The sequence below is a fragment of the Barbus barbus genome, assembly GCF_936440315.1.
Source record: "Barbus barbus genome assembly, chromosome: 38".
Taxonomy (NCBI): domain Eukaryota; kingdom Metazoa; phylum Chordata; class Actinopteri; order Cypriniformes; family Cyprinidae; genus Barbus; species Barbus barbus.
In genome coordinates this window covers 25,213,891-25,238,063 of record NC_136716.1, presented here as the reverse complement: position 1 = coordinate 25,238,063, position 24,173 = coordinate 25,213,891, and the positions used below count along the sequence as shown (strand labels likewise).

At 33.3% G+C, this 24,173-nt stretch overlaps 1 protein-coding gene across 5 annotated transcripts in view; it reads left to right on the top strand.

Annotated features, from left to right (window-relative positions):
• Window positions 1-23,945, top strand: part of LOC306857946 (receptor-type tyrosine-protein phosphatase epsilon-like) — a 76,209-nt gene extending 52,264 nt beyond the window's left edge. For 2 of the 5 annotated variants that reach the window (XM_079398238.1, XM_079398239.1), the window contains exons 3-21: window positions 4,229-4,309; window positions 5,725-5,812; window positions 6,185-6,258; window positions 9,090-9,226; window positions 11,100-11,190; window positions 11,756-11,832; window positions 12,061-12,097; window positions 12,201-12,298; window positions 14,597-14,716; window positions 14,899-15,062; window positions 18,684-18,819; window positions 18,956-19,105; window positions 19,187-19,280; window positions 19,521-19,597; window positions 20,672-20,806; window positions 20,915-21,040; window positions 21,179-21,330; window positions 22,441-22,576; window positions 23,451-23,945. In XM_079398238.1, coding sequence (XP_079254364.1) covers window positions 4,234-4,309; window positions 5,725-5,812; window positions 6,185-6,258; window positions 9,090-9,226; window positions 11,100-11,190; window positions 11,756-11,832; window positions 12,061-12,097; window positions 12,201-12,298; window positions 14,597-14,716; window positions 14,899-15,062; window positions 18,684-18,819; window positions 18,956-19,105; window positions 19,187-19,280; window positions 19,521-19,597; window positions 20,672-20,806; window positions 20,915-21,040; window positions 21,179-21,330; window positions 22,441-22,576; window positions 23,451-23,525 — 2,043 coding nt within the window. In that variant the 5' untranslated portion in view covers window positions 4,229-4,233 and the 3' untranslated portion in view covers window positions 23,526-23,945. Of the gene's footprint in view, window positions 1-631; window positions 876-4,228; window positions 4,310-5,724; window positions 5,813-5,917; window positions 6,106-6,184; window positions 6,259-9,089; window positions 9,227-11,099; window positions 11,191-11,755; window positions 11,833-12,060; window positions 12,098-12,200; window positions 12,299-14,596; window positions 14,717-14,898; window positions 15,063-18,683; window positions 18,820-18,955; window positions 19,106-19,186; window positions 19,281-19,520; window positions 19,598-20,671; window positions 20,807-20,914; window positions 21,041-21,178; window positions 21,331-22,440; window positions 22,577-23,450 lie in introns of those variants that run through there. The other 3 variants (XM_079398240.1, XM_079398241.1, XM_079398242.1) reach the window with 3 other exon arrangements.
• The last annotated feature ends 228 nt before the right edge of the window (window positions 23,946-24,173 follow it).

Here is a 24,173-nt window from a genome sequence, read left to right as displayed (position 1 = left end):
AGCTTTAGTACAAGTCTTACAATAATGCTTTAAAATATAGTTTTCTACATTGTTGTTTTGAAATTTTAATAATTATTTATTTGCATTTTTTAAAACTCAGTATGCATGGTTACACCCAATTTATTTGTGTTTATATTTTAATGCTTATTAACATATTGTGTTGTATTATTACTAAATTCAGTTGGAATTGAGTTGTCTCCTGTAAGTTTTCCATTAGGAGAGCTGAATTATTTCCTATGTAGAAATTGAATCTACATCGGCTACTAATTTAAGGTTTAATTTCTGTTTCAGTTTTTAGAGGTTTTGGAGCAGAGAAATACAGTATGTACAATAGATTTAGGTGTGCTGAGACCTACACAAGTACATATTTGCACACTTCATAGACAAAAGTACATATACTTTAGTTCTTGCATTCACTGATTGCATAAGGAAATGGAATCAGGAAATAAGGAGCGTTCCTCATTTATAGAGTGAGCAGTCGCTGGGAGTTTTCATGTGGGCTGAAAAACCTCACAGCAGAGCGTCATTAATTCATGGTTAGCAGCTTACACACACACACACACACACACATAGAAATAGTTTCACTTACCATTTAATTCCGCGAGTTCATCCCAGGCCGTTTCCGGCACATGATGTTGGAGACGGGCTAAGGCCTCACCCGAGGCTATCTGCAAATGTCTTTCGTATGAAAGGAGTCTGTCTGCTAGCTTTACCTCCTGACCTGTTTACAATAATAAGTCTCAGAAGTGCCCTATCCGCTGGGGGCAAAGACAGCAGGCCAGTCCTGAGCTCAGCCAGAACAAACGCATCACATGCTCGCTGACGGAGAGCTGTGAGGGACACGGATGAAGGAACGAGACTTTAATAATGTGAAGGTAAAAATTAGCTAGCATCAGGGTTGATATTGTTTAAAGTGTCAGTTCAACTAAAATCTACATTTTGTCATTGTTTACCTTATGCATAATACTGTACATTGGTAACTAGTCCATTATGTGCTGAAATACTGTAAGATAGTTTTTTTTTAGTGTATCAGTTTCCAATATGTAATTGTGCATAGTCATTTTTCTTATTTTTACATTACGATCACTGTACCTTTACCATAATTTAAAGCTCAAAGATTTTTAAAAACACAAAAAATATTGCATATTAAAATGTAGGGTTAGGGTAATAATGTAATCTAATACGTAATATATATATATATATATATATATATATATATATATATATATATATATATATATATATATATATATATATATATATATATATATATATATATATATATATATATATATATATATATATATATATATATATAATAATAATAATTTATAATAATAATAAAATTTATAATAATAATAAAATTATTATTATTATAAATTAGAAGTTAATTGTAAATAAATTTGTACTGTAAAAAATTGCAATATTGTGAAATTATTACAAATTCAAATAACTGTTTTCTATTTTAATATATTTTAAAATGTAATTTATTCCCGTAATGCAAAGCTGAATTTTCAGCATCATTACTCCAGTCTTTAGTGTCACTTCATCCTTCAAAAATCATTCTAATATGCTGATTTGCAGCTCAAGAAACCACAGAAAATGTCACACTGTATGTTTTTTAGTATACTTTCACTAATGTGATATATGTTTTTTTTGCACCTGTCACTATTGACCGATTTAATGTGTCCTTGCTATAGTTTGACAGCACCTGTCTCCATTCACTATCATTGTATGGAAAAGAGACAGTCTATACATTTTCTATAGTATTTCGTAAAAGAAATAATCCGAGTGATGATGACAGAATTGACACTTTTTGAGGTGAGCTCTATCTCTTAAGCAAAGAGACGTGGTGGAATCAACACCAACATCAAGTCCATTAACACGCTGGAGTCTGGGGACAGATTTGTCAGACTCATTTGGGAGTCCATTGGCTGCTCTAAAGTGTGGCTACACAAGATTTATGTGTCTCACTGATTTGCCCCACTTACTTTAACAGTTCCCCACTGTGTCCCAGCAAAAACACGCCAATGCGCAGGTGGTGTGTGTGTGTAAAAGCGTTGTCACTGAGGAAAACTGTGCCCTTGAACAATGCATCTCACCCCAGGAGTCTCCACAGAGACCAACAGAAATCCCTCTGGACAGAAAGCACATGCTAATTTGCAAGATGGCATTCATTTATTTGCATGCACTTGGATGCAATCCATGCATGTGCTAAATATATTCCTGCTTACCTGTGCACTTGTTTTCTTAGGCTCTGCTGTCGGCCTCAAACCGCATGATACAGGGAGGGTCATTTCTTCTCATTAAAATTCTGCCATCAGTCTTTGTGCTGCTGCAGGCAGCTCTCAGGTCTTTATTAATTGCCGTGGGATACTGTATCGACTCAAATTCTCTGCCGCTGTCTGGACTCCAGCATGCTCTGGGATACTATCGAAAAATGCGGCATTTGATCGCGCTTTATCACAGCAGCTAATGCAGAAAGCACTTTATTCACACCCTGCCTGATGAATGATGCAGCCTGAGAGGTTACCAGGGAGAAAGACTCGTGTGCAATGATAATGCAGCACAAAATAGTTCTTTTTTTTTTAGCATCAGGGATTTGATTTAAAATTTATATTATATGCATAAATGAAAGTGTATGTTTTGGGGGCTGTAACTCTCAACTGTTGTTCTGCAGTTCAGCTGTGGTATAATGAACAAAATTTGTGTCTTGTTTTGTGGTCTTGGATTCTTTAAAGTAACAAAAAAAGTATTAAAATTGGGGTCAGTATGATTTAACTTATTTATTTTTTTCTTTGAAAGAAAATAATATTTTAATAAGTAAGGTTGCAATATAGTGACATAATTGAAAAAAAAAAAAAAAAAAAAAATTCTGTTTCAAATAAATGCTGTTATTTTAAACTTTCTTTTAATCAAATAATCCTGAAAAACTATTGTATATTCTAGGAATAACCTGCACTAACAAATTATGCATATTTTGACCAGGAATGTGTGTTTATAATCAATGTGAAATCCTTATTTACTTACTCAAAGCATATTCTTGGTCTTAGCAAACGATCAGTTCCGATGCATAGATTCCCCTTCCTTTTTTCTCATTGCATATCCAGTTTCACTTATAAATATGTCAAATGATAGAAGTAAAAATGTTTGCGGATGCAGTTTCTTGTTGACTTCTTGGTGAGATCCTAAATGGTTGTGATAAGTTGTGATTTCATGCTGCAAATACTCCATGCATTTCACTTTCAGCTCAAATTTAGACTAAAATTGTATGCATAATTATGCAAAATTTTAGATTAAACTTCATTTGAACTACCCTACTTTATTCCTGATATTTTAGCAGTGTTGGTGTTTGAACACCTACGGCGTTGAGTGGTGTGCATTGCAGGACCGCAGGGCTCCCCGTCTGCAAGCGCTGTGTTATATATACATTGTGCTGCTTTAGTGAATTAGCAGCAGCACCCACTTCATTTTCTCAATGAAGAGCATCAGCGGCTGTGCGTGGGTGTTTTTGTGGAGTATCTTATCTCACTGGAGCAGCACTGATAGCAGAGCTATCCTCGTGGCTTTTCCTGTCCAGAAGCAGCTCACAACATCTGCCCTCCAGATAGAGAAGATAAGCTTGCTCTGATTATTGGATGATTTACTATAAAGCATCACATACTTTCAGTATTAGTTTGGGTTAAAAGCATGATGCAGAACTTATTTGTGTAATAAGCATAAGATCTAGTCTTGTCCTCTGCTAAATGTGTCCGTCACATAATAAATAATCTGCTTTTCCCAAAAATACCCATTCAGGTTTAATCATGCATGTTATATCTTTTAACACCTCTAAATTCAGATTAATTCAAATGTGAGGATGTTTTATCTCGGTTTAACCCGCTTGATAGTTTGTGTAACACCTAAAATCCCAAAAACTAAATAAGATTAAAATAAATAATCATGTGTGAATGTGAGGTTTATGAGTTTGCATCTCGCTCTGTTTTAAATATTAGTACAAAGATGATCTCAGGTTTAAAGCATTCAGACTGGAACTGTATTTGAAAAGTTTTGGTGACATCTAGTGGAGAAGTTATGAAATATTTGTCCATGTAGTGATAGTACTGTCTTTCTGCTCTGTTGTTTTGAGTAGACTGTAATGTAGAGTCACATTTAATTAAGGAAATGACACTAAGTGATATAAATATTTCTAAATAACCTGCTGATGTGTTCTCTTCTGCTTTTGCAGGCACAATGGTCCTTGTTTTTTTCCTGACAGTAACAACTCTACAACCAAACACATCCATTTCAACAGACGACAATAACAATGGTAAGTGCTCATCATTATTTGGAGTTAACATATTAATAGTATTAATAATAAAATGAGCTTCTTGTTTTCCTCTCTAAATCCTTTCAGTTCTAAATGCAGAGCGCCAAATTTGTCATATACGAGAAATAGTTTAAGCTATTTAACCTTCACTGAAGATAAAAAAAAAGAATGTTCTTCTCAAGAGTACTTGATTCTGATTGGTCAGTCACATCATATTGTAGTCAAATAGTGCTAAATTGTGGGTGTAAAGAAATTCCAGTTAAATTTTTCCAGTTATATATATGTATGTACTTACTTATTTAATTCATTCCTTTTTGAATTTGAATTAAGGGTTATATATCTTGCTTAACTATAAACTGTTTTTTCAGACCTTTTGTTATCAGAAATAATAAGTCATTTCATAAATGTGACCCTGGATCACAAAACCAGCCATAAGGGTCAATGTTTCAAAATTGAGCTTTATACATCATATGAAAGCTGAATAAATAAGGTTTCCATTGATGTATGGTTTGTTAGAATCTGACAATATTTGGCAGAGATATAACTTTTTGAAAATCTGGAATCTAAGGGTGCAAAAAAATCTAAATATTGAGAAAATTGCCTTTAAAGTTGTTCAAATGACGTCCTTAGCCATGCATATTACTAATCAAAAAATACGTTTTGGTATATTTATGGTTGGAAATTTACAAAATATCTTCATGGAACATGATCTTTACTAAATATCCTAATGATTTTTGGCATAAAATAAAAATTGATAATTTTGACCCATACATTGTATTTTTGGCTATTACTACAAATATACCCCAGCGACCTAAGATTGGTTTTGTGGTCCAGGGTCACATGTATAGACAATTGTCTTCTTTTTTTTTTTTTCAGATTTTTAAAATGTATTTCTTATTTTTGTAATTTTTTTAAAAAGTGATTAAAACCGAATTGATTTCACAATGTAGGCATTACTCACAAAATGACTGAAATCATGGGAACTCAGTGGCCAAAACCAGCTTTTTGTTGCTGTGTAACATTTCTCAGCGAGGTGATTTTTGAATCCTCCCTGGTCGTGTTCAGCATTCCTGCATCACATAAGCATCAGTGTGGCTGTGTGGATTTGTGTTAAATCTGTGGTGGATTACGCAGGCTGTGATTTTGGGCTGCAGTAAAGTGCTGATCTCAGGGTTAAGCGGGTGATTCATGTCAGACCTGTTGTTAAATGAATGAGCGATGCTTATCCTGCAGTCAAAACAGCACCGGGCTCTCTATTAAATCACTAATAATGCCTTGGCTTGACTGCCTGCCATACCTCACTGAAACGTGGAGCAGCTAAGTGTGGCCGTTCCGGCTCCAGCGGCTCTGTTCGCGGGCCAGTTTCCTGTTCTTTTGTTCGCTGTGGGTTTAACTGCCTCTCCTTCTTCCTTTAGAGGACCTGGGGCAGTCCATCCTGCCCATACTACTGGGTCTGTTCGTCTTGGTGCTTTTTCTGGGGCTGCTGACCTGGTTTTGCCTCAGGTATGACACACACACACGCACACACACACACACACACACACACACACAGTCAAAAACTGTCATGTCTGTCATGCTTACAAGCTCTGCCTCTTTCTGATTAAGGGCGGGTCCAGGAACTGAGCCATGCTGTCACATATACATACACACACACACACACACACACACACACATTTATTCATATACAGCCTCACTGAGGTAAACCCTCAGATTTTTACATGGTAGAGAGCGTGTCGTGTAGCGTGTGTTTGTGGAGAAACAGCGCCTCTGATGAAAAAGAGCTCGAGTTTTCGTTGGTGAGACAGATTTGGCGTTAGGATATCGTCTCATATGTTGTCTTCATGTTTAAAACCTTATGTTCTTCATTTCTTTTAGGTTGAAAAACCAGAGGAAAGCTGTCATCACAGCCGTCGACAAGAAAGTACCAAATGGCATCCTGGAAGAGCAAGGTAAGCGGTCGCTTTATCTGCTTCGAACCAGTTTAGTTATTTAAGATATGATAAAGGCAACTTGTGGTTTTGAGAGCTCTGTTGTAAGTAAGACTTGTCTTGGCAAGTTTCACTTTATCAAATGTGCTATATTCGGCTTCCTGTTGCTTCAAGATGTTTTGAGAGCAGGACGTGAGCTTTTTTGTGAGCTATATGTGTTATTCTATATCAAACCACTCTATAATTGCACTAAAAATTGACTTTGGCTGAGGTTTATGGGTCATACTATGGTTGTTATGGTGATTTTTGAGGATTATGCTCATCTGCTTACTGAATGTTTGAATGAATGACCAAACCTTTGATAAAAATACATTTTTGTGTTTGATTTACACATTTTTATTTCACAAACTGTAGATTTTATGGAAAAATCTTTACTAAACCTCTAACCAACCCTTTAAGTACGGTGAATACAGGTGACACTTTCTGCCATTGAGATGACTGAGGAAAAACTGGCCCAATTATCCTAAAAAAAGACTTTTATACGGTTCCGCTTTACTATATGGTGCCGTTCGTAACATGAACTACTGTAACAATGAAAAATACTTCTAAAGCATTTATTAATCTTAGTTAAAGTTAATTTACTAATACATCAAATGTTGTATTTGTTAATGTTACTTAATGGACTTGGAGCTAACTAACAATGAACAGTTTTATTTTTTATCAAAGATGCAGAAATACTGTAACCAATGTGTTGTAAGTGTTAGTTAATGCATTCATTTATGTTAACTAATGGAACCTTTTTGTAAAGTGTTACCTTTTTAAACTCTACTTTTAGTCAAGACTTTTCTAGTTTAATAATAGTGAGAAAATATCAATATTGCGAATTTATTTATTGTTTTGTTTCATAGATACAGAGGTGTAACAGGGTGAAACAAACTGTAATGCTATTTGTGGTTTCAATATATATATTTCCTCAAACAATAGTCAAATTTGATTAAAATAATGTGAAAGAGGAAGAATGTTAATTTTTAAACCGTTGTTCCTGTTTGCTTTTATTAGAGTTTGCTTGTTTGATGCATGGTTAGCCAGAAATCACTAAAGAGCTGTGTTTAAAACCAGAATTGGGTTTCTTAGACAGCAGTGAGATTAAATGGAGATCAAACTGAGATTTGGGATTAAGTCCCCAGAATCTCAGAGTGTTCTCTTGAGAGACAGACCCTCATAATGTCCTCTAGATGTTCAGATCTCAGATTTCATGCTTATCTAGAGTCCGGTTGTTGGTTGCACTCTTTCTCCTACTATCCTGATGGAAATCTCTCTCGAGGAATATTTCGTGAGCCAAGACGAGAAGCGACACGCTAGTGTTAAATGACATTGACTGTGTTGAATCCAGTTGGCATTTCGATCAGAGAGCTGTTTCAGTGTTCAGTTGAACGTCACACCTGTGCAAGGGAAGTGGTTTACCGACTTTCTCCAGCTTTCTGTGCCACCATTTGTTTGCCTCCTTGATGTACACTAACATAAAAAAAAAAGTGTGAAATATTATTACAATTTCAAATAACTGTTTTCAGTTTGAATCTATTTTAATATGTAATTTATTCCTGTGATGCAAAACTGAATTTTCAGCATCATTACAGTCTTCAGAGTCACATGATCCTTCAGAAATCATTCATGCTGATTCTAATATGCATTTATTATTGTTATTAAAGTTGAAAACAGCTGTGCCTCTTTGTATTTTCATTTGATGAATAAATAGCAGAATTTATTTGATATAGAATACTTTTGTAACATTATAAATGTCTTTACTGTCACTTTCGATCAATAAAATTAATTCTTGCTGAATAAAAGTATTAATTTCTTAAAAAAGCTTCCTCCTGACCCCGAAGCTTTGAACAGTAGTGTTTAAGTCTGCAAACATGTTTTTTTTAATACAGAATAACAAATGGTTTTATTACTTAAGTCTAAGCGCTGGTGTAACACTGCTCACTGTGTGTGTGTGTGTGTGTGTGTGTGTGTGTGTGTGTGCAGTATGTTGTTTAGAGGAATATATAGATGAGGATGAGGATGATCTTGTCTGGCCGTCAGAAGGTCAGGTATATGTGGTGTCTCATGAACGGGCATGAAAAGTCTAAACTCTATAATGTCTAATATCTCTCCCGCTCTAACCTCTGACCTAATGGTTGTGGGTTTCCTTTGGTGATTATGAGGGTCACTGGTGGTTTTCCGATTTATGTTTAGAAGGTATATGCATATGCTGCTTTAAATATGTCTAAAGGCATGCTTTTATTAAATAAAATGAAATAAAATTATGATGTGAGCATGTTTGTTTGTTTATTTGTTTCCTGGGTGACCGTAAGTTTGACATGATATTCTCCAAATAAAAATGTATTTAATAGACTGCTGTTAGATGTGGGGCAATTTCTTGTCTAAATTATGGAATTTAACATTCTGAATCTAACTCTAGAGACTGTATACACACCTCACCTCACAATGTATACACACCTCACCTATATGTTTATAACACACACACACACACACACGCCAGTAATGAAATACTATATAAAATAAGGACAGGGAATGTGGAGTCCTCAAATAGTAATCAGAACGTTTCTGTTTTTAAACAGTGGTTCTATAAACAAAAAGTCAATTTCAGATATAATAAAGTTAGATATTTATTTTTTCACTACTTATGTAGTGAAACAAACAGTGGAACCTGTCAATCAAATTAGTAAAACGTGTGTGTGTTTGTGAGGTGATTGTAGAAAACATGTATTTCAGCTATGAAATCTCTTAGAAATTCTTTATTTTTCAAGTGTTTGTTTATAACATTTATGTACTGTATTCTTCCACAGAGCAACAGACGGTGGTCTTACTGCCCAGATCCCCTTCCACATCCAAAACATATCTCCCCATTCCAGTAGACAACTTGGAAGAAGAGTATCGGATACGCTCGGCCGATGATGGGAAACTCTTCCGGGAAGAGTACAACGTGAGTGTGTCTTGAAAGAATATTGGTCATGGATAGAGATATCAAAAATATGTTGATGCCAAGTTGATTAAACAACATTGAAAATAAAAATCAAAACACATATACATACACACACAAAAAAAAGCAGAAAATTATCAAAAATGATCACAACTTCGGTAGCTTTTCAGAAGCCATTTAGAATAAAATGTGAAATATGTGTATGTATATATGTATATATATATGTAACAGCTAATTTTACAGGCCTGCACCATCAAATCAGTTTTAATATATTATTTAATAATGATGCAGTGAAGAAAATGCTAGCTATTTTAATTGAGAAATCACTGAAGGCTAAAAACCATTAACTTAATTTAATATTTATGTATATTTTTAATAGTACCATTTTCAGTAGCATAGTTTTGCTGTGGTATCGAAATTGGTACACAAATTCATGCAGTTGAGACAAAAAACAGCACATTTTAATTATCTGAAGCTTAACCGAATAAATCAGTTTTAATGTTACTGTATTTAATAATGATGCAGTGAAGACTTTAATAGTGAAATCATAGAAGTCTAAATGCCAAATAAATCAACATTTTGCTTAATATTTATCTATTTATTACAGTAGCATGTTTTGCTGTGGTATCAAAATTGATGGTCACACTTTATTTTAAGGTCCAATTCTCGCTATTAACTAACTGTGACTATTGCCTCAAACTCCTAGTTTGTTGCTTATTAATAGTTAGTAAGGTTGTTGAATTAAGGGATATCTAAAATATGCTCGTGCAGAATAAGGCATGAGTACTAATAAACAGCTAACATGCTGGTAGTATGCATGCTAGTTAATAGTGAGAATGGGTCCTTAAAATAAAGCATTACCAAATTGATATTAAGATTCATGAAATTACACAGCTATCAATTACTAGATTTTTCATGAAAACACCAATCATGATGATTTGAACGTTGTAAAAATAGCCCATTATTGTTGTTTACGCTGATTACATCACTCATTCCGCTGTTTTTTCAGTGTGTTTCGTGGCACAGCTCAGTGGAGAGACTGTTATTTTGTTTGCGGCTCGTAAAGAAGCTGATGGTGCATTATGGTGCCATTATTAACTGGCAGAAGCATGCATTCATATGGATCAGCAAATATCCTTCTACATTTGCTGACAGCTCAACTGCTCTCATTTCCCACTGAGAATTACTGGAATTGAGATGGCGAGGAGTCATCAGGCATTGAGTCAATCGAGAAAGCCCCTCTCTCCTGCTTTTAGACGCATGATTCAAGATGTGCTCCTCTCACAGGCCGGTGATTCAGGAACGCACATTGAATGAACCATGTGAATTTTCTGTCCCATGGAAACCATGTTTATGCTCAACAATCTTAATGGCCACTTAAACCATTAAAGTCGGAATGGAAGTGGCTCTGCTGGTTAAACAATGGCCTATACATACAGGAACAAAACGCCAGTAATATCATCCATTTAGGATATAACAAAATGACAGGTTTGGTGGGAATTTGAACAGCATGATCGGTTTTGCTCAAATGCACAATTCTGTAAGAATTCATGTGCTAGGTTAGGTAGCAATTCAAGTGCAATAAAATGATGCGAAATCAAATAATGTCTCAGGTGCGTGATCCACAGCAACACATTTGTGTAGAGACGAGAGAGTTCAGTATACACATGAAACATAAAATGCACAGTTTGCAATGAGTGTCAGTTGAATTTAATGTACGGGATGCTTTTAATTATAAAGCAGAAATCGTACAGCATCTGTTATTCCCTGACAGTCTCAAATCCTAATAAAGATCTATTCGACTCGGCATATAAAATTAGATTATGAAGGTATGGCATTGGTTTGGTGTTAACATGTATAATTTTATAATTGACAGTCATTACCAGGGGGTTCGACTCAAGGAACATGTGAAGAGGCCAATAAAGAAGAAAACAAGGAGAAGAACAGATATCCCAACATCTTACCTTGTAAGAATTCTCTCTCTTTTTATTTCTTTTCTTCTCCTTGTTCACCTGTTTAGTCAGAGTCTTGAGACAAACTCTCTCTCTCGATCTCTCTCTCTCTCAAACACACACACACACACACACACACACACACGCACACACATATATATAACATTTGGCTATTAAGTTGTCAAAAACAATAAGCACACAAATTGTAATGATGTATTATTTAATACATAATACTAATTAATAATATAAGCACATATTAATACAAAAAAAAAAGATTTTCATTTCTGTATTATTGTAATGAGGAGATTATCTACTGATTATCTGTGCTGTTGTTGCCCACATGTTGATTTTGGGTGATATTTTGCCTCCCTCACACATCTAACACAACTTCTCCAAATAAAACATTAATCACTTTCAGTTCCTTATGCCCACATCCATGTCATTTAAATTTGCACTTTTATTTGTAATTTTTAAAAGCTTTTGTCTTGTGAACTTTTTCCATCAGGGTCCGAGAAGGAGCAATCAAGTATGTGATTATGTATAGAAATAAACATATTTTTTGGTCTTTCCTGTTATCCAGATGACCATTCCAGAGTGATTTTAACACCGATGGATGGAGTTCCATGTTCAGATTATATCAATGCATCATATATCGATGTAAGTGATTTGTAAAGCTGTAGAAATGCATCAGTGCACTGTGAAAATTCAATGCATAAGTGTTTAAAGATGCGTTAATATGTACTTATTCAAAATACAGTTCTTGAGAATGTGAATGTAAACCATATGTTTTGTTGTAATGCATTGCATCATTTAGTGAAGCAAAATATATGCACCCCGTTTGCATTTAAATGTTGGTCCTATAATCTAGTTCTTCTTTCTTCCCAGGGTTATACGGATAAGAATAAGTTCATTGCAGCACAAGGTGAGTGCTTCTAAATGTAAAAATAAGATTTAGTGAGCAGTCGCATGTCTGACAATAATTTCAGTAGCTATAATAAGACTCAATAAGATGACCTCTGTTTCAGGTCCGAAACAAGACACGGTTGCAGACTTCTGGAGAATGATATGGGAACAGAAATCAGCTACTATTGTAATGCTTACTAATCTGAAAGAGAGAAAAGAGGTATGTGTCCTTTTTTGGATTTTTGGTCCGTTTCCTTTTGTCATGATTACTTGTAGTGACTATCTGCACACTTAGTTTCTATTAACTACATAGTATAAATAGTATATTTCATTATTTGTACTTTGTCTGTTTGGTAGTAGTAGTATTTATTGCTGTTTGTACGTCTTCTGCCTTTTTATGTCTGGTTCTAAAACCCTTGTGAGGGTAAAATAGGTTTCTTACACTTTTTTCAGTGCTGAAACAGTCTAGTAATGGAGATCCCCAAAAACAGCAACCAAAAACACCCTTTGACAAACTCAACTAGATAAAGACTTTTCTTTGATTTTTCTTGGACCTTTTTTTGGATGATTCAGAAAAGTTCCGAAAAGATTATTCTTGAAAAGTTCTTAAGTATTTCATATTTTAGTGTTTGACAACCTACAATACAGATTTTTACTTGAATCTAGTGTTTTTAAAAGTGTTGATTTTTTGGGGAACTTGGATGGAAACCAATGGGACACAAAAAGCTGTACCAATTTTCATACAGCCTTTCCAAAACACATCGATGTGTGGAAACTTTGCATGCACATTAATGGCCCTAAATGAGAAATATTCACCAAATTTCAAGAAGAAACATCGTTTAACCAGTAGTTTGAAAATCGAATTTGAGTTGAATTGACCCACAACATAACAGGAGGATTAAATAAATCCGATTTCTGAACGCTGTATTAAATAAAGAATATGTAAATGTATGTATTTATATGTGTGTGTGTGTGTATATATTTTATTATTATATTATTTTTTTAATTATTTTAAAATGAATTACATTTTACTTATTCCATATTGTTTACAAAATCATCAGTATGCAAATAAAATCACAACAGACCCAGTAAATTATATTTGATTTCACTTCAGTGTCTTTCTATAAACCCGATTTGTTGATCTTCTTCAGTAATAACCCACAAGTGTTTCTGTTTCGATCGTCTCTGATGTTCAGATGTCACAGGACTCCTCTTTCTCTCCTCTCCATCACGGCCGTTAGCGTCTCTAGAAAGCCGAATCAATGAGACACAGAATGGAGAGGAGATTAAAATCAGCTTTGGGTCGGGCTTGGAATCGATGATTTTAATAATGGCTGATAAAGCTCTCTCTGGCTTTAACCTAATTAGTCGGCAAACTCTCATTAAGAGAGATTTATCCTGCGCTCTCGGGCTGGATAATGCTGATTGACAGACAGACTGTTTTAAGAGCCCAGATTAGCATCACGGTGTCTTAGAAGTCACCTTTACTCCTCTAATGCACTTACAGCTGCTCCGTGCCAGTGTTGGACTGATGTACTCTACAGGATTGACATGTAATGCGTTTATGTTTGTCTACACAGAGTGAAATGTTTTGACCTTGTGTCGTATTCTCTGTTTTATAATGATTAGAAGAAGACGTTCATGTCACTGTTTTCTTGTCTTTTGTTTGCATTTTGGGTGACACTGTATGACTTTTATTAATAGCATCAATAGGCATGGCTATATTAGTTGATGTACATTCAATAGTTGTTTTACTTCAATAGTTAATTTTCATATTTTAATGCTTAATGATAAGCAATATGTAATGCTCACTTTTGTAATATTTTACTTATTAATAAGTCAATATCAATTAATAGTAATAATTCATGTATTTGAAAATCAATGTTATCACTTATATAATATTTGTACCACCACAGCATGATTTATATTTTATTTTGTATGAAAAGTATCTGTCTGTCTGTCTGTCTATTTAGCTATATTATTAGCAGCTATATTTGTGCTACCAATGTTTGCTTATTTATATATTTATTATTAATACAAAACATTTATTTTAATATTAAAAAAGCTGTGAAAGAGAGAAAGACATAAAATAGGAAATAAATAAAATAATACTAACTATATTACCAGCTATATTTTTATTAATTATTCATTAATTTACATGTATAAAATTGTCTATTTTAATAGTAATAACATTTAAAAAATAAATAAAACTAATATAATGGTAGCTATATTAGTACAAAAATATTTGTTTTAATATTAATAAAATTACAAAAGAAAGAAAGAAATTAATATATTGGTAATTATACTAGCAGGTATAGCTTTGCTACTGAAGCTATGCAGGTAACTATTTTTATTAGCCATTTTATTAGCTTCATTTTTATTTATATATATTTATTCATATTACATTTATTTTAATACAAGTTAGAAAATTGTGTGTATATATATATATATATATATATTGTGCAAAATAAACTGAACTAATGGTAACTAATCATATAAATGGTGTTTTTCTCTGTAGGATAAGTGTTATCAGTATTGGCCTGATCAGGGATGCTGGACATACGGTAACGTTCGTGTTGCTGTGGAAGACTTTACAGTTCTGGTGGACTACACCATACGCAAATTCTGTGTGCAATATGTAAGTCTGAACACAAGCTAGAGATATAATGTCTGCTGCTGTTATATGTGTATGATTCTGTAGGGGATTTTCTCAGTTAATTCTGTGTTTGTGGCTTATCAACAGTCTGTTTTGTTTGTGCGTGTATATGTGTGTTGTTTCCTGTGTCATCACACTTTCACCCGTCTCCGTGTCCACCGCAGCAGGCCAGTGACGGCACCAAAACGCCTCGTCTGGTCACGCAGCTTCACTTCACCAGCTGGCCGGACTTCGGCGTCCCCTTCTCGCCCATCGGCATGCTGAAGTTCCTGAAGAAGGTGAAGCAGGTGAACCCGTCGTACGCCGGGCCCATCGTGGTGCACTGCAGGTGGGTTGTGTTTCACATGACTGCTGTACTCTTAACAGACTGCACTCAACGGTGACCAGAATATCAGGCGAGAACCCGAACTGTGGAGAACGACAAGTCTGGTGTGAAGTCTGATCATTTAAACGTGAAGTGTGACACTTTTTGGTCTGTGAGCTCTTCATGCGAAGATGCATTTGACCTTTGTTGTGTATTGTTCTCTATTTAATAATGATTAACTCAAAACTATAGTTCAAAACTATTTTCTTATATATATATATATATATATATATATATATATATATATATATATATATATATATATATATATATATATATATATATATATATATATATATATATATATATATATATATATATAACTAACAAGATTTTACATTGACTTTTTATTATCTGTTATGGTAATATATAATGTTCAGTTAAAAGTCAATGTAATTAACCTAGTTATACTACTAATTATAGTACAATTACTAATATTAATATTAATATAGGACTATTACTAATACTAGTGCTATAGCTTCTTTGCAATATTTGACATTTTGACTTTTTATTAGCTATGTTATGATTTAATTAATTCATTCATTCATTCATTTTATTTATAAAGCACTTTACAACTGCACCTGCAGACCAAAGTGCTGTACAATCAACATACAGCTACATACATACAATACATAAAACACACACAATCCAATTAAAAGCACAGAAACTAGCCCAACTCCTTGAAAGCTAATGACAATAAATAATTTTTAACTACAGCTTTTAAAATATTTATGGATGTAATCTCAGACGGTAGGCTATTCCGAAGCCTTGGACCTGCAACAGCAAAGGCCTGATCCCCTTTCAGCTTTAAATGAGTCCGTGGGACAGTAAGAAACAACTTTTTTGTTGATCTTAAAGACCTAGAAAACTGACAGAAAGTAATAAGCTCAGACACATAAGCAGGAGCCATTTCATGCACTGCCTTGAACACGTACAACATAACTTTATATTTTATCCTGAAACCCACTGGTAGCCATCTGAGAGAGGCCAAGATAGGAGAGATGTGTTGACTTTTCTTTGCACTCACAAGCAGCCTATCTGCTGCATTCTGAACTAATTGTAAGCGTGAAATAATGGTCTGGCAGGACCCCACATACAAAATATTACAATAGTCCAGACGAGACAATATAAAGGCATTAATAATCTTTTCTAAATCTTTCATCGACAAGATAGGTTTTAATTGAGCAAGAGACCTAATCTGAAAACAACAACAACTCTTAACCGCAGCATTAACCAGCTTGTCGAATTTCAAGTCTGAATCGAACACAACTCCTAAATTCCTTATTTGGTCATGACAGTAGGACCTAAATAAGTGGGCCATCCAGCTCTTCACCTCTTCCAGGCATTCCAAAAGTAAATTTGAACCACAATTCTCTCCATGTTTCAAAAGTTGTGTATCATCGGCATACTAATGGTAAGACATACTGTATTTTTTAAAAATCGAGCCTAGAGGCAGCATGTACAATGAAAACAATACAGGGCCAATAACAGAACCCTGAGGAACTCCACAGGTAATAGAAGCTGTAGATGAAACAAAGTCACCATACTTCACCGATAATACTCTATTCGCAAGATAAGACTTGAACCACTTTAAAACCATCCCACGGATCCCAACTAAATGAGATAAATGCTTTAGGAGAATCCCATGATCTATTGTATCAAAGGCTGCACATGATGATGTATAAAGTTGAATTAAAAGTCATTGATAATTGAATTTAATGTTAACATAATTAAAAAGCAGTATTATTGTAATATATTTGTATTATATTAAAGCTATATTATATATATATATATATATATATATATATATATATATATATATATGTATATGAAATTCATTTATTATTAGTAGTAGTAGTAGCATTTACTATTTAATACAAAACCATCACAATAAGTATTAAACTTCAGTGCATAACTGGACTTTTTGGATGTCTCATTAAAAGCTTTTTTTTTTTTTTATCCTAATATTTGACATTGAAGCTTTATCAAGAGCCCAAACTTCCGGATCAAACTTCTTCACAAAGTAGCCTAACAGTAACTTTGCAGAAAGAAAGTGCACATTTGAATTTCAAGTTTAGTAAAAAGGACAAGTTTTACATAACTTCCATCCACAGTAATTATTTTTGAGACCTCGCAGACCCTTTTGCGTCACGCATGCATAATTTATTTTATCAGACAATGATATATATTATTCCGAACGATTTAGCATGTGATTTGAATTGGGTGAATGAAGGTCTTTTCTCGCTGCTGATTGGTCATGTAGGCCTATATAAAGTGAATTGATGTAGGTCAGTGGCTGTGTTGGTGACACAATGGCCGGTCTGTTCTCTTGTCATCAGTGTCTGTCTCAGTGTTGACCGTCTGCCCTCTTCCTGTGTCCTGAACAACCAAACACTTCACTTCAGTTCCTGTCAAAAGCCCTATTGAGGATTTGTTCGTTCAGTGCCCTCTAATGGTCTAAAGAAAAATGTTTTTCTGATAAAGATAATTGTGAGTGTTTGTCATTGCTTATGTCTGTAGATATATCCGAGTGTGTGAATATTCCTCATTTGCAATTATTGTGAATTTATTTGAAGTAAAAACTTTATGAAATCTGTTTCATGGTGTTAAGGTCACAAAAAAGTACAACTTACGAAAAAGGTCTTTGCAGGATTTCACCAAAATCTTGAGTTTGAATTGTTGACTAACAGTTAAAATTAATTTTAGTTTGAATTAAATTACAACCAATAATGTATTTGTGCATGTTTAATAATTACATTTTCAGGAGTGGACCAAAAATAGCTATAATAATTTTCAACATAAAATGCTAAATAAATAAATGATCTAAATATAGTATAATACTTATATTTTAAAATATAATATAAAACAAAAAGAGAAAATTCTATTAGAAACATTATTGATGTTTATCCACCAATATCATTGATTTATATTGTGAAGTGTAAAATAATATAATATAATAATATTTATATTTCTAAATATGTTATAAAATATAAACACAAAAATATTCTATTAGATTTTTTTTTAATCCATCCATTGATTTATATTATGAAAAAAGGGTAAATAAATACATAAATAAACAATTAAACATAGTCTGAGTATAATATTTATATTTCTAAATATAATGTTAAATAAAAACATATATAAAATATTCTGCTAAAAATATTTTTATCCATCAAGGTCTCTGAATGATAACTTTAATGATTTGGTTTTCAGGAATAGACCATTAATTTAATTTAATATTAATATTAATTGTAATATATTTTATAATTTTAAGGTGAACATAAGAAAGAAAGAAAAATGATTGTCTAAATATAATATAAAATCTATTTCTAAAAATAATATAAAATAAAAAAAGATTATACTAGGAAAAAAATATATATATTATATATCAAGATCATTGATTTATATTGTGAAAAAGTGGTCTCTGTATGATAATTGTTTCCAAAAGAAGGGTTGAAAAAATCATATTTTTGGAAAAACCTACAATTGATAAATCATTCACAGCAAAAGCAGTAAAGTAAATGATATCATGTTGTCATATTGTTTATTTTGTGAATAATTGCGCCTGTGCTGTTTGTCTGTCAGTGCCGGAGTGGGCCGGACAGGAACGTTCATCGTCATCGATGCCATGATTGACATGATGTACGCAGAAAAGAATGTGGACGTCTTCAGTTTCGTGTCACGAATACGAGAGCAGAGATCGCAGCTCATTCAGACGGATGTGAGTAGAGCATGTCATTGGTTTTTGCATGATTTTTTTATCTACTGTACCTTGTTCTTAAAGAAAGAACAGGTGACAGAACTAGTACCTAGAAGTCATGTTTAACGCTGTACTGAAAATCTGGTTTGTGTTGTAGTTGCAGTACTCCTTCATCTATCAGGCTCTGCTGGAGTACTTCCTGTACGGAGACACGGAGCTGGACGTTTCTTCTCTGGAGGGTCACCTGGACAAACTTCACAACACCAGTGCGCCGCTGGACCGCGTGGGCCTGGAGGAAGAGTTTAAGGTGAGGATTTTAGTGGTGTGCAATTGTTTACTGATCTGGTTTTGACAGATTATTAATGCATTTTTAACGTTGGCTTTGCAGAAACTGACAAACATGCGTATAATGAAGGAAAACATGAGGATGGGCAACCTGCCTGCCAACATGAAGAAGAACAGAGTCCTTCAGATTATTCCATGTGAGTTTAAGATCATCTGTGATTGTGAAGATCAAAACCCTACAAACAAACCTAAAAGTGGCTGTAAAACATATCTAATCTCTTCCTTTCATCTAAAATGTATGCTGGGTTTGTTTACAAGGAAGTTAATCAGAAATCTCTCTTCCTTTTCCTGTTCTGCTTGTGACTTCAGTTGTAATTGTGAGACAGGCAGTTCAAAACTAGAGGTCATTTTTTGTCTTTTCTCATTCATTTTTTCAGATGATTTTAACCGAGTCATCCTTTCGATGAAGAGAGGGCAGGAGTTCACCGATTATATCAACGCATCTTTCATTGATGTGAGTTTTTCATTACTCTTTTCAAGTTAAAGGGGCGGGTTGTAATAAACATATTATGAAAAGGAACATTATTTTCTTTTAAAATAAGACCAGGGATGAAGTAAATGAGGTCAATTTGAATTGATTTAATTTTTGTTTTCATTAAAAAAATTCAGAAAGTTTTATTGGGTTACTCTATGACTGGGTCCGAATTCTAATCATTCTAATATGCTGATTTATTATAAATGTGGAAACTGTTGTGCTGCTTAATATAGTTTTTTGTTTTTTTTGGAATGTGATACTTTTTTCTTTGATTCTTTGATGAATACAAAGTTAAAAAGAACAGCATTTATTTAAAAAAGAAATTGTGTTATAATATACAATGCTATTCAAAAGTTTGGGGTCAGTAATTTTTTCTTTCTTTTTTTTAAAGAAATTAATACTTTTATTCAGAAGGGATGTGTTAAATGAATAAATGTCATAGTAAAGACTTGTATTGTTAGAAATTATTTCTATTTTGAACAAATGCTGTTCTTTTTAACTTTGTATTCATCAATTGAATTTAAAAAAGTATGTTTTAAAAGAAGTCTCTTCTGCTCATCAAGGCTGCATTCATTTGACCAAAAATTCAGTAAAAACAGTAATATTCTGAAATAATATTTTAATTTAAAATAACAATTTTCTATTTGAATATATTTTACAGTTTAATTTAGTTCTGTGATCAAAGCTGAATTTTCAGCATCATTACTCCAGTCTTCAGTGTCACATGATCCTTCAGAAATCATTCTAATATACTGATTTGCTGCTCAAGATACATATCTAATTATTATAAATGATGAAAGAATTTATGCTGCCGAATATATTTTTGTGGGAACTGTGATGCATTTTTTTTTAAGGATTCTTTGATGAATAGAAATTTCAAAAGAACAGCATTTATCTTTTGCAACATTGTAAATGTCTTTAATGTCACTTTTGATCAATTTATTATGTTGCGGTTCCTAATAAACTGTCAAGTTATTGTTTTATTTAAACTCCAAAGTCAGTCTGTATTGGTCTGCAGTGCTCATATTATCTTCATGCGTTGGTGTTTTGCAGGGGTACCGGCAGAAGGACTATTTCATCGCCACACAGGGTCCTCTGGCGCACACGGTGGATGATTTCTGGAGGATGGTTTGGGAATGGAAGTGTCACTCAATCGTGATGCTGACAGAACTGCAGGAGAGAGATCAGGTACACACACACACACACACACACACACACACGTTACAAATCCACTCTCACGCGACTTCCCAAATAAAATCCTGTCAGCTTTGTCATTTGGTGTTGTGTGTGTTGCAGGACAAGTGTCTTCAGTACTGGCCTACAGAGGACTCTGTGACTTACGGAGACTTCACGGTGGAGATGAAAGGAGACACACTGTGTGACACGTTCAGTCTCAGAGATCTGCTGCTCACATACGGCCCGGTGAGCGCGCATTATGAGCTGATTTGCATTGGCATTTTTTGTAATGTTTGCATTCTGCATTCAGACTGCATTTATGGAGTTAATATGTGGAGGCCGCATGGCTGAATTGTAATGCATGTTGGTGTGTGTTCCTGACAGGAGAAGCAGTCACGTTTGGTTCGGCACTTTCATTTCCACGGCTGGCCAGAGATCGGGATCCCAGCCGAGGGTAAAGGGATGATCGACATCATCGCAGCGGTGCAGAAACAACAGCAGCAGTCGGGCAACCACCCCATCGTCGTGCACTGCAGGTACAGAACACGCACTTAACTAGCTCTCTGAATCAAGACGTACTATCCACCACAGACTCCCAAGCAGCTGAAACCCTTTGACCTAAAATATTTACAGTACTTGAATATAATAATATTTCAGTAATTTAACAACATATTTGTATGTTCGTGGCTCTTTGGTCACATGACATGCTTTTATTTAAAAATTCTTTGTTGCTTTTTTTTTTTACAGTTCAGGTAATCAATTCACAAACTCCTTGAAGTTTTGGGATACTGTGTCACTCTAGAATAATTAGAACTGTACTGATTATAATTAATAAAGATTAACCCAAGCCTTAGCACTATAATAAAACATTTTCAGAATGAAATTTACTCATTTTTCAATTATTGAAACTCAACTTATTATTTTCAAAAATGTACTTTCAATAATTTTTAGCAATGAAGAAATCGATGCCACAGATTCTTCTTCCCTTTTTGTCCTCACAACTCTGTTTATTTTATTATCATTACAGTTTTACTGTTGTAGCTTTTATATATATTTTTTATTGTTGTAGCTTTTATAAATTGTTTTAATCCATTTTTAGTTTTATTTTCATGTAAATTTTTACATGAAAATTTTTAATTTCTTTTTTTTTTGTCTTTTGTCATCTTTAGTACATTTTACTATATATATATATACACACACACACACACACACACACACACACACACAATATATACACACACTATATATATATATATATATATATATATATATATATATATATATAGTGTGTGTGTGTGTGTGTATATTGTGTATATTAATTACCATGTAATCATGTAATTAACCATATTAATTATATGAAATAAAATAACAGTTATCTGAAATTATTGAATATGAAATTAATATATATATTATTTCAGATAACTGTTATTTTATTTCATGTAATTAATATGGTTTAATGGTTTCCATATTAACTGTAATAATCCTGAAACTTAGTTAACTCTTATAATTGAACCCCTTAATGTGCATTTTATTATTATATTTATTATATTTTTAATTTGAAGCCTTTATAAAACTGATATTCTTGTGTTCAGGCAGTACTTTCCTGACTAGGCTGTCTCTGTGGTGTGTGTTTGTGTGCTCTGTAGTGCCGGAGCGGGTCGGACCGGTACGTTTATCGCTCTCAGTAATATTCTGGAGCGAGTTAAAGCCGAGGGTTTGCTGGATGTGTTTCAGACTGTGAAGAGTTTACGAATGCAGCGGCCACACATGGTGCAGACAGTGGTCAGTGCAAACCTTCATACACTTCATTACACTTTTACAAACACAATTCAATTAATCTGCCAGAATACAGCAATAAAACGGGTAACTTGCTATTGTTATTGACCTCTTTCATCCCAAGGGTTTTGAAAGCAACTTAGTCTTAATAGGCTGCTTAATTTATTAATTAATTATTAACAAATTAATTGATCATATTGGTAATATAAGTAATATCAAGTAATAGAAATTCTTTAAAAAACAAAAAAAACTAAATTATTAGTATAAATTCATTATATTTATAAAATTCATCTGAATAACATTAAATCTATGATTAAATATAAAAAAAAATAGTTTGTAATGGCAAATTAATTTTATTATGATTTAAAACAAGTAATATACATGAATTAAATAGTAATATAAATGATAGGTATAAATTAATTAGTAACACAGATTAAATTAATATGATTAACAGTATAACCCTTATTAAATCAGAATGATTTTAATGCCAGTTTCATATTAATTTTATTTTAATTCATTCATTTTAATACAAGTAAAATAAAATTATTCAAATAATAATAATACACATTATTAGTATCAATTAATTAAACAAATAGTATTAATATATCAACAATGATTAAAATGCTAATTTTAATGTAAATTTGAACTGAATTTTTAAAAATATTTTTTAAATCTTATTATGAATCAAACAATATAAATTAATGAATAAATGAATATGATTCATATTAAAATATTGACATTTACAACAATAATCATAACTCATTTTTGACAACTGGTAAATTTCTGTAAGTGGTAATAAATCATTCTAAATATTTCTACGTGAAGTCTGAATTCTTCTAAAATTATTTGCTTTAATATTGCTCTTTCTTTCTGTCTGCAGGAACAGTATGATTTCTGCTACAGAGTGGTACAGGACTTTGTCGACATTTTCTCAGACTATGCCAATTTCAAATGATCTAATCCGCCTTAAATGTTTGAGTTTGATGCTTTTTTACACGTCAGTCGATCAGGATTTTACACCGCGACTGGAAGATAATTGCGCTCTATTTTGCTATGCACTTCTCCTCGATGTTACTGTAAGACCACATCTATCTGTAATATACTAAGGCTACTAAAGTTTTCAAAGCTGTTCAATTGTTTTGTCTCCTTTATAACATATTTAAATGGGTTATTTTATTTTGGTCGATGACGGATCATTCCAGTTGAACTTCTGTTGTTGTTGTAAAATAGTGCTTTGTCTGTTTATTTGTTCAACTAATTATTTTAATTTTTTATTACGCGACACATGTAGAATTTGCAAAGCTGTAGGTGGGCTGTATTTATGCACTGTCGCAGACAGGACGTCCTGCCAGATAAAACATGTATGTGAATGTTCCATGCCATTTTATTTATTCAGAGTTCTTGTCTTACAATTTATGAAAGATATCATTGTGTCAAAAAGTTGTTTCGTTCCTGTCTTTAACATTGTGCTCATCAGCCATTGCAAATGTGAACATTTTTGACTTTTTTTGGTTTCAAAGCAGCAAATATAATTAAAGCGAGTGAGTTTATTTAGGTTTGACAGGATACGGCTAAAATATGGTTCGTAAGAAAGGCACAAAGT